The sequence below is a fragment of the Mustelus asterias genome, chromosome 1 (genome assembly GCF_964213995.1).
Source record: "Mustelus asterias chromosome 1, sMusAst1.hap1.1, whole genome shotgun sequence".
Taxonomy (NCBI): Eukaryota; Metazoa; Chordata; class Chondrichthyes; order Carcharhiniformes; family Triakidae; genus Mustelus; species Mustelus asterias.
The window spans coordinates 150054438-150072349 of record NC_135801.1 but is presented as its reverse complement, the minus strand read 5'-3'; the positions used below and the strand labels follow the sequence as shown (position 1 = coordinate 150072349).

At 42.4% G+C, this 17912-nt stretch overlaps 1 protein-coding gene across 12 annotated transcripts in view; it reads left to right on the top strand.

The window, feature by feature from the left end:
* The window catches only part of LOC144498811 (ciliary neurotrophic factor receptor subunit alpha-like), a 314103-nt gene that overhangs the window by 211764 nt on the left and 84427 nt on the right, over positions 1 to 17912 (top strand). For all 12 annotated transcript variants that reach the window (XR_013498760.1, XM_078220550.1, XM_078220522.1 and 9 more), the window contains one exon: positions 16265 to 16382. Coding sequence is in view for 11 of the 12 variants with exons in the window: in XM_078220550.1 (XP_078076676.1) it covers positions 16265 to 16382 (118 nt within the window). In the remaining variant the exon portion in view is untranslated. The remainder of the gene's footprint in view (positions 1 to 16264; positions 16383 to 17912) is intronic.

Sequence of the window (17912 nt, the reverse complement as noted above, 5' to 3'; positions counted from 1 at the left end):
GTTATGTTCTCTTGGCTGTGCCAAAAAAAGGAATCGGCGCCAGTTCCTCACATCAATAAACTTTTCTGACAACATTGTTCCTCAGATCAATGAGTTACTCTCAAAATGCTGTTCTTCAGTCTCTGCTGCATACTGAAAATGTGGTGTGCAACATCAGGTGGATAATTAAGGACCTCTTTCTGCTTGAAGCTCATGTTTTGGCATCTGTCCATCCCCAGTATTCAACCCTATCAAGTTTTAACTATGAATAAAGAATTGATGTTGGTGAAAAGCTGACCTGCTTATAATCTCTTGTCTGTTTCTAAAATTCTCCAGATGTTGGGGCTCTGGCCCATGTCCACTACACTCGGTGAAGCTTACGGAAACATTTGGTGCTCATGTGAGCCCACTTGCTGTGTGTGTGTGTGTGTGTGTGTGTGTGTGTGTGTTCCTTGAATTCTCTGCACGCAAACTCCACTGTCCTGTCACTATCGCCAGTGTGAGCCTTCCTTCATTTGGGTTGCTTTTGCTTTAACCTTTCCAACACAACATTATTGTGTTTGAACCCCAGGCAGCTCAGGCTTGAGCTTGCAGCTTTAATAATTTGAACCATGTACGTATGGCCACCACAATTTTTTTTAGATACCCTGAAGGAACACTAATCCAGGTATAGTTGCAGGTTGGTCGAAATTCAGGGTAAGCACTGGTGCAGGTTGACTCAGTTTGGACCTGATCATGTAATCATGGGAGAGTGCTATAAATGAACGCCATAATTTCTGTCGCTGGCTAAAGCAGAGTACCAGCTGCTCAGTTTTTAGTAGGCTTTTTTTTGGAATAATGGTTTTGGAATAAAAATGAAAATAGTTTTAGGAGGTGCCAACTTTTGTCAAAATCCAAGAAAAGGCAAGTAGAGTTTGGATTCTATGCTACTGATGAAAATGTATTGAAAAAGTAATAACATTGAATAATCAATAGTTTTGTATTTTAAAAAAAAACTAAATTAGAGAAAAAAATAAAAAAATATACTTTTTAAAATGAATACAAAACTATTGATTGTTCAATGTTATTAAGGCTTTCAATAAATGTTCATCAAAACCCACAAGCCATTCTTTGGATTTTGACGTCTCCTAAAACTTAAAGTTTCTAAAGTAAAATTTATTCATTAGTCACAAGTAAAGCTTACACTAACACTGTAATGAAGTTACTGTGAAATTCCCCTTGTCACCACACTCCGGCGCCTGTTCGGGTCAATACACCTAACCAGCACGTCTTTCAGACTGTGGGAGGAAACCGGAGCACCCGGAGGAAACCCATGCAGACATGGGGAGAACGTGCAAACTCCACGCAGACAGTGACCCAAGCCGGGAATCAAACCCAGGTCCCTGGCGCTGTGAAGCAGCAGTGTTAATCACTGTGCCGCCATGGCGCCCCATGTACTATTTTTAGTTTTCAAGTTTACTGAAGCAATTGATAGTTTTAGCACTAGGCGTGTATAAGAGTGTATGATAGAAGACCAAAACAGACCAGCTAGTAAATGTTGGAAACTGGGCAATTAAGAGTCTGGCTCTGGTTTTGCTGCACTCATTAAGTTCCACATACCCACCGGGAGTTTTCTTAATAGCCTGCTGAGAAATCTTGCAGCAAAGAATTTTATGGATTTTAACTGGCTACGAGTCATACTTTCAGAGTAAAAATCCAGATACAACTTGTTAAGTTTTACTTTGGCTGAAGTTGTGTATTCATTGTTTTTAGGTATGTATATACTTAGATATTAATTGAGAAAGAAATAAAGGTTCAGATCTTCTGAACAGCAGCAATGACAGATCGATTGCCGCAGCACTCGCAAATTCCCCCGACTCGATGCAGCTGCACATTTCCTCCAGGGTCTTCTGATTCCAGTTTTCAGAGAAATGAGCAGCTTTTCTGTGGGGAATTCCGTCAGAGCGGAGTAGATTTATAAAGGTGTAGAGTCATACAGTGCAGAAAAGGCCCATCGAGTCTGCACTGACAACAACTACTACTACCAATTTCTTGCACTTGTCCCATTTCCTTGAGTGTTACGATATATCAAGTGCTCATCCAAATAGTTTTTAAAGGTTAAGGTCTCCGGCCTCCACTACCTTCCCCGGCAATGCATTCCAGATTCACACCACCCTCTGAGTGACTTTTTTTTCTCAAATCCCCTCTTATTCTCCTGCCCTTTACCCTAAAACAATGTCTCCTCATGATTTTTTCTCAGAAGGCTCAGGAAATTTGGCATGTCAGCTACAACTCTCACCAACCTTTACAGATGCACTACAGAAAGCATTCTTTCTGGTTGTATCACAGCTTGGCATGGCTCCTGCTCTGCCCAAGACCGCAAGGAACTACAAAAGGTCATGAATGTAGCCCAATCCATCACGCAAACCAGCCTCCCATCCATTGACTCTGTCTACACTTCCTGCTGCCTCGGCAAAACAGCCAGCATAATTAAGGGCCCCTTGCACCACGGACGTACCCTCTTCCACCTTCTTCCTTCAGGGAAAAAGATACAAAAGTCTGAGGTCACGCACCAACCGACTCAAGAACCGCATCTTCCCAGCTGCCATTAGACTTTTGAATGGACTTACCTTGCATTAAGTTGATCTTTCTCTATACCCTAGCTATGACTGTCACACTACATTCTGCATTCTCTTGTTTCCTTCTCTATGAACGGTATGCTTTATCCGTATAGCCTGCAAGAAACAATTCTTTTCACTGTATACTAATGCATGTGACAATAATAAATCAAATCACATCAAGATTGACCCCTCAACCAAGGGGGACAGCTGCTCCCTGCCAAATGCATGCAGCCTAAGTTAATTTAAATGTGCGGTACCGATTGCGGCCATTTTCGGGCCTTGGTAAAGGGGGAACCCCCAGTGCAGAGGTGGGCGCAGATCGCATTACTTGCCTCACGCCCAACTTTACCAGGTTTTCGCACCCGAAAACAGGTGCAATGCAATGGGAAAATCATGCCCATAGGGTGGGATTCTCCCAAAAAATTCTAAGTGTCGAAATCACGTAAAAACGAGTAAATCCCACTGGTTTTTTCAGCAGGATTTTCAAAATGGATCTCCCACACTCTGCATTGCAGAATGCATTAGCGTGAATCTCATTATAAAGCTGCGGGCAGGGTCTCTTTGGAGAATAGCACTGAGCAGGCCACTATGCATGTTGCGTTCTGTCAGCGCCAAGAGCAGTGTGTGCACAGTAGCCCCGTACTGCCGGCCTCCCAATCGCTGGCCAGCATGATCGCCAAGGTGCCCTCAGGCATTGGCACTTTGCCCTTTGGGCAGTGCCAGGGGGCCAGGCTGACACTGCCAAGGTGGCAATGCCCAGGGGGCACCCCCCAGCACCCGACTCCTTGGGGGGCCTTGATTGCCCCCCTTCACTCTAGCGGGGTCAGGCTGCCAGCTCCCCGTTGATGGGGAGCTATAGTAATCCCTGCTGGAGTGAAACACTCCTGGCATAGGGGAGAGGCTAGCAGGCCCGGAGATTTCAGTCCCGGGCCTGCTAATACCATTTAAATAGTATTTAAATTAAGATCTCCATAATTTATGCAGCTCCGTGCCGATTTCCAACGCGGAGCTGACGGCTCTGGAAATCTGGCACTGGGAGATGCATTTAGGGCCGGATGCCTAGCGCTGATCACGCAAATTGGGCTCCGTTTGAATCTCCCGGTCCTCTGTGCTAAAATGTAACTGGTGAGTTCAGTATTTAACAAACAAGTTCCTGCAAAAGAACTAGAGTAGATAATAGCCTACGACAATATCAATAAATAGATTTGTGGTCCCCATCAGCTTGTCTAATAGGCAACCTCTCTGTCTTGACAAGGATAGGCCAGACTTGGCAGAATGAATTAAATGGATTCACAGTGACATCAGCACCTCTTCATAAATATGCAGGAGGAGGATTTGATGCAGTGAAGCCTAACATTCTGATGATTAAATTGGAGAAAATCCCAGTGATCCATTGTGATTTGCCATGGTTATAGTCATTTCTGCATAATCAGAAACAAAAGAATAAAACTACTTTCTTGATAAGTGAAATTTGGATGTCTGCTGAAAAGTACTGTAAATAGGGTCGCAGTTAGATTTAGTACCAGCGTATGCCCAAAAACCTCAGTAATTCAATAATTACTGGATTGTCCCTGTAAATGATTTCACAGAAAGCCAAATCTGATGCAAAGCAGGCTGCAAGAAGAGATGCACCATATGCACAATGTTATGGTTCAGGTCAGAAAGTCCAAAGTGTTCGGTGGAGCCTGCCTGAACGATAAGTTTTGCACCTTGAATTTGGCTAGGGTAAACATGAGATGTTTCACTTACAGTATGATTCAAGTGACCCACTGGGGAATTTTTATCTCTCAAAGTTTATTTAAGAATATAGTTAATATGTATAGTATGAAAATTAGCAAGAACTTTTATCAATGACAAACAAGGAACAAATAATCATGACAATGTGTACCCCTTAAGATATCTACAATGTTCCAATCAAACCAACCTCCATAAACCACCCTATACACAAGTTCAATACAGCAAAGTCTACTGCTCACGTGATAATGGAGATTGAGTTCTTTGGCTGAAGTCTGCAGTTCTCTGGATTCACTCCGAACAGTTTGAAGACAAGGCATCTTCTCAAAACACCAGACAGACTCTGGTCCAGCCCCCAACAACAGCAGATTGTCACCCTTCAGGAAAACAAGATCTTGTTTTCAGCTAAGCAATATAACTTTCAAAACAACAGGAAAGACACTTTTTAGCTTGCTCTCCCTTCTAAAACTCAACTCCAGCCAAACAGAAAATGAAACCCTAAACTCCCTGAAAAAAAACTGTCCAAAACACATGACCATCCTCCTAACAATGCAAGATCGTAAAACTAATCCCAGTGTAAACACAAACAACCCCATTTAAGCCACTTAAGTCGCAATAAAATAACTTATTGTAGTGAGCCTGGCAACAATGAGGAAAACAAACTGAGGCTGTGAGCTGCAGAGATCATGATTCTTAAAAAATCTCTTAAAGCTGCACTAACGTCATAACACACAGAAAAAAGGAAAGGCCGGAAATGATTGCAGAGACGAGTCATGAAAGAGTAACAAAAATAAAGAAGTCACTGCTAGATTTCATACCAGAGGATGCAAAACTGACCAAGTGAAAAATGAGGGCTGTTTCGACATGGGACCAGTGAGGAACTAAGGGACAAAATGTACAAGGACCACGTGCTATATATTATTCCTCTATACTTTAGCACCCAGCTTAAATAATGGACAACAGTTCAAGGGCTCCAGATTATTATATCTTTGGAAGAAATCAAGATCATGTACATCATTCCATGTCCACATATCATAGGGTCACATGTATTGCACAATGCTTGAAATTTTGTAAAAGATTGTGTGGAATTTGCCTAACTTTAAAGAGGGTCTTCACTGAGCCTGAACATTCCTTAGCTATCACAATTCTTGGGAAATGAAGGAAATAAAGGGATGACTTAGAAAAAGTAAAGGCAGGTTGCAATGACTAAACGACAGGTTGATTAGTTCAAACAATGCCTCCTACATAGAAGGATAGATGCAGGCTAGTTCAGTCTTGCCCTCACCCAGTAGTCACAGCAGCTACACAAGTGATTTTTCTTTTAATTATGTGCTGAGGCCAATTGTAAGACCCTAATCACTGCCCTGGCGAAGACCTGATAACCCAACACATATTGACTACCTTCTTGATCTGCATGGTTGGGTTCCACACTGGGCAATGTATTCACTAATTGAAAAAAAATGCTGAATCTCTTCATGAATTTTAAGCTGAGCTGATTGTTTACTGCAACAGACCTAAAGTGTGTTGTATTTTACAAGGTGTCAGTCAATAATATTCAGTCAGAAAAGACATGATTTGGAGAAACTCCCCAGGCAATTATCATTCTGACAAAATTTCCCTGTGAAACAATTCCGCTGAGTAAATCTATGGACTTAAGGGATGTAGGTGGTGCAGTAAGTTTGAAATTGGCTGTTTATTTTTGTGACTGAGGTTCAGATCAAACCTGTCTCTTGTTAGCAGAATCCCATTTGAAATGAAGTTCATCTCAATCTATGGGCAGCAGGCACAGATGCTGAACATCTTTATAGAATGATACCCCGACTAAAGTGAGGTGGAAGATTCAAATTTATTTTCCAACTGTGCAAAGCATTACAAGAATTCAGTGGGAAAGGAAATTAGGTGGGGTGTCAAGGGAGCTGCCATAAATCCACCAATACGTATGACTTGGCACTGTGTTCGAAAGACATCTGACAACTGATGGACAAGAGTGCCGTAGAGATTTAAATGCAGACCCCCCCCCAGTCTTGGCATGATCGACCTTTAGGTATCTTCATTCCTTTTTGTTTACAGCATGGAAGCAGGCCCTTTGGCCCAACTTGTCCATGCCACCCTTTTTTTAAATCACTAAGCTAGTCCCGATGGCCCACATCCCTCTATACCCTTCTTACCCATGTAACTGTCCAAATGCTTTTTTAAAAGACAAAATTGTACCCGCCTCTACTACTGCCTCTGGCAGCTTGTTCCAGACACTCACCACCCTCTGTGAAAAAATTGCCCCTCTGGACCCTTTTATATCTCTCTCCTCTCACCGTAAACCTATGCCCTCTAGTTTTAGACTCCTCTACTTTTGGGAAAAGATGTTGACTATCTCACTGATCTATGCTCCTCATTATTTTATAGATCTCTATAAGATCGCCCCTCAGCCTCCTATGCTCCAGGGGAAAAAATCCTAGTCTATCCAGCCTCTCCTTATAACTCAAACCATCAGGTGCTGGTAGCATCCTAGTAAATCTTTTCTGAGCTCTTTCTAGTTTAAGAATATCATTCTATAACAGGGTGACCAGAACTGTACACAGAATTCCAAGTGTGGCCTTACTAATGTCTTGAACAACTTCAACAAGATGTCCCAACTCCTATATTCAATGTTATAAGTACATCCATAGTGCTTATAGGGAGGGAGTTCCAGGATTTTGACTCTGCAACAGTGAAGGGATGGTGATATATTTACAAGTCTGGATGGTTTGTGGCCTGAATGGAAACTTCCGGGTGAAGATGCTCCCATGTTTCCGCTGCTTTTGCCCTTCTAGATGGTAGTAGTCGTGGGTTTGGAAAGTCCTGTCTAAGGAGCCTTTGTGATTTCTTGCAGTGCATCTTGTAGATAGTACACACGGCTGCCACTGTTTGCTGGTGGTGGAGGGAGTGAATGTTTGTGGATGGGGACCAATCAAGCGGGCTGCTTTGACCTGGATGGTGTCCAGCTTCTTGAGTGTCAGTGTCACATGCAATCATTAATATGCAACAGAGAGCATAGGAAAAGAGAACAGGAATAATTTTATCATGAAAGGCATGATGTAGTAATGTTATTGGAATAGCATTTCTATAACAGCTTAAAAAAACACCTTTTAAAATGTGCCTGCCTTCAGTACGGGGAATATTAAGAACAAATGTTACTGATACTATTTATGTTTCCACAAAGAATGCTGCAGTACTTGATGTCCATCAAGTCGAAGTTAAAAAAAATAGTTTGTCTTGATTGGAGCATTGTTTGAATTTGTTGTTGTGATTACTGTTGAAACTTGTGTCATGGGAGTGTTAAAAAGATACCTTTTCAGCTCTGCTTTGAAGAAGGTAATGCCAGTCTGAGGAAGTTTTAGCAGCTTTGACGCAGCCTTACATGTCAGCAATGCTGGGAGAATCGCTGATTCTTATACCCACATATCTGACACTTTTCAAATCGGCCTCTTGGACAAAAACAAAGGTTCACTGTAATTCTGAATGGAGTTTTCCCACATGTGATTCAAAGCATCAACCACACAAGACAATGGCTTGACCTTAACAGCAACAGAGGGAGAATGTATATTTAGGGAAATATTGCTTTAATTTCTTTAGTGACTCACAAAGCAGGGAAACCCAGATAAACCATTCTTTCATAGTATAGCCCAATGATATTCACGGACCACCCAAGCACCACTTGCAGTTGGGTCACCGTTTTTTTTCCACAGGGTGCAAAATTCTTTGTATTGTCTGCGTTGTACAGCGTACTTCAAGAACAGAATTCTCTTAGTAAGAAAAGATTGCTGTCTGAACATTTTTGCTGGGTGGATGTTTCGCTGCATTATACTGGAGATAATTACTTCGAGTTATCAGTGTCCATTTTTTAAATGAATCATCAATAATGTCTAATTTTTAATTCTCCGTTTCCCGCTTGCTTTTAGGTGTCCATTTTCCATGCGCCTGCCTTCAATACATTTTTTAATTCTTTCACTGTCGGACCTTATCAAATATAAAATTCCTTCCTTCCATTGCTTTAAAATAGGAGGAAATATTCTATGTGTGTGTATTTTCTCACAATGGCATAATGCACTCAGTTCCCAGTGCGAGAGAGTTACACATTTAACATCCTTTCTATGATTATTGCACATTTTTTGCTCAGTCTTCAGTTGATGAGCATCTCCAGCTGTTTAGGTACACCTGCAGGTCTCTATGAATTGTTGGACAAAGCAGTGTTCTTTCTACTCTGGACTGCATGGTTTACTGATCAGGTAAAAAGTTCAAATTTATTTATTAGTCACAAGTAGGCTTACTTTCAAACTGCAATGAAGTTACTGTGAAAAATCCCATAGTCGCCACACTCCAGCACCTGTTCGGGTACACTGAAGGAGAATTTAGCATGGTCAATCCACCTAGCCAGCACGTCTTTCAGAATGTGGGAAGAAACCGGAACACCCAGAGGAAACCCACACAGACACGGGAGAATGTGCAAACTCCACACAGACAGTGACCCAAACTGGGAATCAAACCTGGGTCCCTGGCGCTGTGAGGCAGCAGTGCTAACCACTGTGCCACTGTGCCGCCCCTTGTAAGGTGGTAAAAATTTAAAGGTAAAGCTTAACTGGAATACTTACACTCCTTATAGGGATATAGTGGAAAATGTTGACAGTTTAAACTCTAGCAACCAGTGCCTTTCAATCAGAGTGCAATAGAAATTTCTGCATTGAACTGTAAGAGTTCCCCTAACAACCAGACTGATGACAAAGAAAATAAATTCAAACTTCACCAATTGCAACCATTCCTAAAGTTGCAACCATAACAACAAAACACAGGATCTGTTTTTTTTAAAAGCAGAGTTTGAACAATCCTCAAGTCCTGTATAATGTCACTTTACCCCGAGTCACTATTTTGTCCAAACCTCCCTCTCCCCCCCCCCCCCCCCCCCCCGACCCCCAGTCACTTTTTCTAATGCTTCAATTGTGTAACCTCCAGTCAGCTAGTCTTGGAGTAGCTTGGTTTCCATTCCAGTGGGGCAATAAGCAAACACCATGGAAATCAATGAGAAGTATTACGGCAGCCATTTCTATCCCAATGAAAGTACGCCCTCTTTATTCCCATTGTTACTCATTCCTCACAAAATAGCAGCCTGCATTTTATTGTTTCCTCAGTTCACATAGAAAATCAGTCCCATTGCAGAGGAGAATTAAACACTGGACCGATGAGCTGAGACCTGAAATTAACGTATAAATATGTGAAGTGAATTGATAAAATCTGAGTCAATTGTAAAGGGTTGGTGGTAGGGTGGCAGGGTTGGGGGGGCCAAGGCTGCTGGTTAAAACTGTTCTTCCAGTGCCACCCACCAGTGGATAAGGACATAACCCCAGGAAATAAGCCATTCAAATCAGAAGACTCACATTCAAGCTCTGGCATGTACTAAGTAAAGGATTTTACACAAGAATGTAACTGATGTATTTTTTTTTATTCATTCGTGGGACATGGGCGTCGCTGGCTGGCCAACATTTATTGCCCATCCCTAGTTGCCTTTGGGGGGCAGTTGAGAGCCAACCACATTGCTGTGGGTCTGGAGTCACATGTAGGCCAGACCAGATAAGAATGGCAGATTTCCTCCCCTAAAGCATAGTAGTGAACTAGATGGATTTTTCCGACAATGGTTTCATGGTCATCAGTAGATTCTTAATTCCAGATTTTTATTGAATTCAAATTCCACCATCTGCCATGGTGGGATTCAAATCCGGCTCCCCAGACCATTAGCTGAGTTTCTGGATTAACAGTCTGGCGATAATACCACTAGGCCATCATCATAGGCCCTAGGATCTCTCTACAGGTGAGGAAGAATATTTGATGAATGCCTAGGCACTGATATTGTTGGGTACACATGATTGGAGTCAATTATGATGCACTTTGCTGTAAAAGAGTCTGCTGACCTTTACTGAGCTGAAATTTCCCAGCCTGTGATAAGGCACTTGGAAGCAGAGGGAAATGGGTGGGTGATGGCAGCACCAGAAGCAGCCACTCATGCATCCGGAAGCCATCGGTTTTATGAATAGGGCCCCTCTGTGGCAGGTGGGAGGCTCCATGCTCCAAGGAGGAGGCCAAAAATACCCCAGACCCAATTGCTGCTGCCAAAGTGATGCCCCCTCCCATCTGATGGGCCTACCAGTTGGCCCCTCTGAAATCTTGAGTTAAATTTTCACCTCCGAACCTGCCTCCATGCTGAGGCAACCTCATGGCCTCTGAAATGCCTCATCAGTGCCCACCGTTCTTTCTGTGGCCATTCAGGCTCAAAAGCTGCCAGCCCTCTGGGTTGTCTTGGGAACCTAGTTGGTCCTGACTTTGGAGTCCTGATGTCTGTGAGAAAACTGCCCATTCATTCACTGAGACCAGAAAACAACAGCACGCGCGGCACGGTAGCACAGTGGTTAGCACTGCTGCTTCACAGCTCCAGGGACCTGGGTTCGATTCCCGGCTTGGGTCACTGTCTGTGTGGAGTTTGCACATTCTCCTCGTGTCTGCGTGGGTTTCCTCCGGGTGCTCCGGTTTCCTCCCACAGTCCAAAGATGTGCGGGTTAGGTCAATTGGCCATGCTAAAATTGCCCCGTAATGTCCTGAGATGCATAGGTTAGAGGGATTAGCGGGTAAATGTGTAGAGATATGGGGGTAGGGCCTGGGTGGGATTGTGGTCGGTGCAGACTCGATGGGCCCAGTGGCCTCTTTGTGGACTGTAGGGTTTCTATGTTTCTATGATTGAACAGCAATCTGCATTTATATCATACCTTAGGTAGATAATTGCCACACTACAGAAACAGAATCACACACAGAGATTGACACCGAACCAAAGCAGGAGAGCACAGGACACAAGGATGGTCAAAAGGCTAAATTTTATGGTGAATCTTAAAAGAAGATAGAGATAACAGTTCTGAAGTCTGTGGCCCAGATTTTTGCTCCCAGGTTGGGCCCACAGAGATTGAAGAGTTCTGGGCTCTGAGAATCCAACATTGATAAATGGCTGTCCGCAGGTGGCATTTTTGTTCCAGGGAAGGGAGCTGGATTGGATGTCGGGCTGAGTGGATTAAATGAGTACAGAGCTGCCAGGAGTGGATATGGGCTGAGCAGAGGGCCTGCCTCTGTGCGCTGGCAGTTATTAATTTATTTTTTAAAAGATCAAAACAAAAGAAAACCCTCAAACCCCCCCTCCACCCTCCCCCACCCCGCACACTTCCCTTGCACCATTTATGCGAACCTATGCCACCTCATAACCCTGTGCCAGCCAATGCTCTCCATCCACTCCCTACAGCCCATCATACCCTCCACATCCCCATGGCTATTTATATCCTCTATGCTTCACCCACCACCCTTTGCCCCTACCCCCTCCATGTCAGCTCACCTCATGTCCTTTAATAGTTTTTGGACAGCTTAACAGTTCTTTTGCAGCTTTCACAGCTTTGACAATTTGTTTACAGGTTTGACAGTTCCTTGACAGCTTTGGCAGTGCCTTGACCGTTCCAATGTGTTTATGCATTTTTTATGCACAATCATGTTAACTTTTCATATTCCCAAAGGATGCATTACCTTTACCAAAGGCATTCCAGGACCTCTCCAAACAAATCCATCAAGTTGAGACCTCTTACCTGAACTAAAATCATATTCTAGGCCTTGCAAAATCTCACTTCTGCAGGCAGCTGGCAATTTAAATGGTCCACTGCTGCTGTAAATGCCGACTTGAGTGGGATATGAGATTTCTGGCCATTTCCAGGCTTTTTGCACAATGGAGAGCACCTCAGAGAGTTCTATGGGCTCTTGCCAGCAATCCAACTGTCTATATAAGAGGCTAAAGGAGATTGACAGGGTAGATGTTGAGTGGATGCTTCTTCTTATGGGGCAATTTAGCATCAGCGGTCATAGCTTTAGGATAAGGGGTAGTACATTTAAAACAGATGAGGAGAAACTACTCCTTTCACTACCCTAGAGTGTGGTGGTAGCCAGGATATTGCATAAATTTTAGAAAGAGCTAGACAGATTTATAATTAGCAATTGGTTGAAGGGTTATGGAGAATAGGCAGGAAATGGAGTTGAGTCTGAGTCAAGGTCAGCCATGATCATATTGAATGGCAGAGCAAGCGCAAGGGGCTGAATTACCTATTCCTGTTCTTAATTCTTATGTTCTTATATCACAGTAGGTGTTCCTCAGGGTAGTGATCTAGGCCCAAACATCTTTGGCTGTGTCATCAATGATCATCCTTCCATCATAAGGTCAGAAGTGGGGATGTTCACTGATGATTGCATAATGTTCAGCACCATTTGCGACTCTCAGATACTGAAGCAGTCCGTGTTGAAATTCAACAAGACCTGGACAATACCCAGGCATAGGCTGACAAATAGCAAGTAACATTCACACGATACAAGTGCCCAGCAATGACCATCTCCAGCGAGAAAGAATCTAACCATTGCCCCATGATATTTAATATAATTAGTATCACTGAATACCCCACTATCATTGGAAACAATGGGATTATCATTGACCTGAAAATTGAAATAGACTAGCCATACAAATACCGTGGCTACACGAGCAGGTCAGTGCTTACGAATCCTATGGCAATAACTCACCTTCTGACTCCTCAAAGCCTATTCACCATCTACAAGCTGCAAGTCAGGAGTGTGATAGAATACTCCCCCACTTGCCTGGGTGAATGCAGCTCCAGCAACACTCAAGAAGATCGACACCACTCTGGACAAAGTAGCCCACTTGATTGGCATCCATCACAAACATTCACTCCCTCCACAACCAAGGAACAGTGGTAGCAGTCTGCACCATTTACACGATGTACTGCAGGAACTCACTAAGGCTCCTGAGGCCACATCTTCCAAACCCAGGACCTAGAAAGACAGGGCAGCAGATGCCTGGGAACACCACCAGCTGGAAGTTCCCCTCCAAGTCACTCACCATACTAACTTGGAAATATATCACTATTCTTTCACAGTAGCTTAGTCAAAATCCTGGAACTCCCTCCCGAACAGCACTATGGGTGTACCTCCACTGCAGGGGTTCAAGAAGGCAGCTCATCACCACCACCTTGAGGGCAATTAGGGATGGGCAATAAATTCTGGACTAGCATGTAATGCCCACATCCCTTGAATAAATCCGAAAATATTTTCAATCTTCTGGTGTTTAAAAACCAAAGTGTCCGCATGTGTTTCAAACTTCCCACAGTATTAATTGACAGCAACTTAAATGTTCATCATCTTTAACTAAGACTTGGGAATTTAGAATGTATTGTGGGACTAATGTGCACAACTCTAAGGGCTGTGTAGTGTTGCTTGAATGGTTGAAAATCTTGTGGAAAACATTGGTTAGTACAATCATGTTTAGTTAATGATAAAAGTTACTGCTGAGCTCTAAGTGAGATCAGGCTCATTCCAGCAGGAAACTGAATAGTTGCTGAGAATATTTTAATTGCAGAATACGGTACCTTCATTTATGTATTCACACATTCATTATCCTTGGTGGGATTCAATGGATTAGCCTGTATGAGGGAATTAACCCCCCGAGGTGCACTGAGCTTAGTGAACATGCTCTCTATGCGATGGTATGTCAGGTCATGCGTTTAACTGTTCTTGGATATGCACTGTTAAGTCTAGGGGAGAATAAATTTCAAGGGTTTTGTTTGCTTAATTATCAGAAAAATGTGTTGTAAAATGAAATCCAAGCTAAAAGCAGTTTTTGAGTATGGCTTTCACTTTTTTGGTAGTTGATTTTTTAAAATTGGTTTTATTCAACAATGAACAGTATCAGGTTAAAATTAACTGACACTTCATTTGTTCAGTGAAGTTGTGAGTTTTCTCTCTACATTGTGGCGGAATGCTGACTTTCCCATAACAGTGCCTGCATGCTAACATGTACCTGAGCACTGTTAAGTGAGGGCTCATATCTGATCACCATCTTATCAATTCTACTACAGTTAGTGCTACTTGGAATTTCCCTCTCATTTCTTCAAAGCTGTAAATATGCCATTCCCACATTTTCTCCCCCTGAGATCCCCGCGTTGAAATCAAGATTGATCACACTGCTTCATTCTGTAACTCTTTCACAAGAGCCTTAAAATTGTGGAATTTCTTACTCCGCTCCCACAGTTTTCAAATGTTTATTTATTTTTTATTCATTAGTGGGACATGGGCATCGCTGGCTGGCCAGCATTTATTGCTCATCCTTAGTTGCCTTATAAAATGTCTTAATTTGAATGAAAATCTGCTAAATAGTTCTCGAGTTATTTAGGCGACTCTAAAATATAACCAAGGGAATTAGATGTTATTTGTGTACTGAATCCAGTTGAAGAAAAGAAAAAGAATGAAGAGCTCACATTTATATAGTGCTTCCACAGCTACTGGGATGTCTTGTTGAAGTTGTACAAGACATTGGTGAGGCCACACTTGGAATACAGTTCTGGTCACCCTATTATAGAAAGGATATTATTAAACTAGAAAGAGTGCAGAAAAGATTTACTAGGATGCTACCAGGATTTGATGGTTTGAGTTATAAGGAGAGGCTGGATAGACTGGGACTTTTTTCTCTGGAGTGTAGGAGGCTTAGGGGTGATCTTGTAGAAGTCTATAAAATAATGAAGGGCAAAGATCAGCTAGATAGTCAATATCTTTTCCCAAAGGTAGGGGAGTTTAAAACTAGAGGGCATAAGTTTAGGGTGAGAGGGGAGAGCTACAAAGAGAGAGGGGAGAGCTACAAAGAGAGAGGGGAGAGCTACAAAGAGAGAGGGGGGAGCTACAAAGAGAGAGGGGAGAGATACAAAGAGAGAGTGGAGAGATGCAAAGAGAGAGGGGAGAGATACATGTCGTGCAAGTGGGTGTTCCTTTTGGCTGCAATTTAATTCCTTATTGCAGTTCACCTCCACTCTCAAGTAGAATACAGTAAGTGTGACAAATTTTACACTTCTTTTGTTTTATCATACAAGTTCTCCAGTAAATTTCTCTCAAATTTATCTCAAACAATATTCTCCCGTCTCGCCCACTGCGGGAATTGTAGTGGGCAAGACAGAAAATTTGATGGACCATTCAAAGGTCGATTGAGCTCGAGTGGGAATTACCAGTCTTGAGGCACCCGCGACCAAAAAATCCCACCCATAGTTTCCATTGCCTTAGATCCTTTATACATGTAAACTTTTAGGATGGCCACAACTTATCGAATTGACTCCTGTCGTAAAGTGTGTTCATTGTTCATGATTGTGAGGTTTTGTGGGAACGTAACCGGCATCCCCCCCCCCCCCCCCCCCCCCCCCCCCGGCCCCCCCGGCCCCTGGCCCCCCTGCCACCATCTGTTCTGGAATGACAGCCTTAATCTTTGCACTGAGGTTCTGAAGCAGAACATGAACCAGGATTCCGTTGACTCAGAGGCAAGTGTGCTCACCAACTGGTCCACAAAAATAAATATAATTCAAACCAATATAATTAGAAGTTTCTCTTTTGGAACTTTGCTTGAGATAAAAGGTTATTTTATAAATATAGTTTTCCACTTTGGCATGTGGCAACCAAGGATTTTTGTGTTTATTGAATTGAACGAGAGGAGAAATCTTAGGCCATGGCATGAACCAATGTAGAACTCTGTCCATTAGTGTCCATCTTCATCTTGCTTTGCTTTGGCTAGTCTGCCGTTAAGAGGTTGGGTGGACTACGCATTAGCAAACCATTGCCAATTCCTTCATAACTCCAAGCACGCTGAGAAATTAGTTTTCTTTTTCCACTGGCATTCATGGAGCCAATATAAGTTCAGTGCAGTATGCCCCTGTATAAATCGGAATCATAAGTTGTCAAAAAGAGTGCTAATAAGAGGAATATTTTGAACTTCCGAAGAAAGATTTTTTTAATGGCCTGTGCCAATACTAACCAAATGTTAAACTCATTTTACATATTTCTTGTTTTTTTTCCCAAACTAGATCCTCCAGTGATACCAACTGTTCTATGCAGATCAAATGCTTACCCGGAGACGTTCTACTGCACATGGCAGCTGTCAAGCCCAACTTACATTCCAACAGAATTTAACATCACTGTAAGGTCTGTTCTGGTTTAGCTGTGCTGCTTACCTCTGATTTATTTTTCTTAAGTGTTGTTAAATTTGAAGCTATGTTGATATAACATAAAGAAAGGCTTCTTCTTCATTCCATGCTTCCTTGCATTTTTTAGGAAAAAACTTGCATCTCTTTTATGGATAGGTTCTATGGAAACAAACATTTGGTACAAATTTATATTGAATACAACTGTTGTGGATGGGCTGCTTGTTCCCATTTCAAAAGCCTAATGATATTTCTAGTATCACTGACTATTAAATGGGCAGAGTTTCCACTTTGGGCTCAATAGTCATGTGGACACACATTGGGCTGCATTTCCATCCTTGAGGCAGGCAGCGGGAGTCAGGAAGGTTCTGGGCCAAGAACGCATATTGTGCTTGGCTGACAGCTCAGAAATCCCTTAGAATACTGAAACATCTGAGCCCCAGGGAAAACATTGCATGATTGACATCTCTGGCTCCCTGATTTCTTCTGTCAATTTCCCAATGTTTATTTACACAAGGTGAGGAAGCTTCAAGTGCTTTCAGTTTCAGCTTTTGATATATTAAAAAGTTTGGATGATTGATACTTTTATTGGCCTGTAGTAAAAGGGAAGGTTTGTTGACAAAAGTGGAATTTTATCAATGAATGACCGCTTTTCGAAAGCTGTTTTCAGACATCCTATTGTTACCATAGCGTTTATTTATTTGTTCTTTACAGTGCATAGTAGGTGAATAGGCATGGAAGGGATATGGGTGTGGGGGAGAGGGTGGGTGGCAGTTGGTGGAGGTAAAAGGAGGACCTTTTGAACTTACTTTCCAAAGGATTCTCTCATGCATTCAATTGTTTAAAACACTCCAGAGGTGCCATCAATCACAATTCTTTGAAATGCTAGTCTGACTCTGAAAATTGTGGAGATCCAGGGCATGCTTATCACTGCAATGGGGCCAGCCAGGTCTGGAGTTCAGGGTGCAAGCCCATTCCCAATACAAGCCTGAACCCTGAAAAGACAATCCTGAAATTTGGAAACCAGGGGAATGGGGTTGGCAATCCCAGAATTTGATCCCGAATGCCATTTTCACACCACACAATCTTCATGACTCCATGAAAATCCAGCCCATTATGTCCAAAAGTATGCTAATTTTGAGAAGTTACTTCCCCCGATGTTGCTGCTGAAACCTCTTTCGCATATCAGAAAATATAAAACTTGCTGTGAAATGACACAATTTGGCAGTGTTTTTAAAATGCAACTTAAAGAAATGTTTTGGATTGAAAAATATTAATTGGGTACATTTCAGAGTGGTAACGTGGTGCCATTTAATGAATATAATTGAAAATGGGATTAATTGCAAAAAAAAGAAGCATTTTAACCTGAGTGTCTCAGCTTGTACCAGTGAGTAACCCAATTTTGTGTAACTGAAAATAACTTTCAAAAGACTATGCAGAACAACTTTCTAGTTATATTGGGTTCACAAAAACTACTACTTGTTCAATACATTAGGAAGAATTACATTCAAAAGATTTCAAAACATGCCTA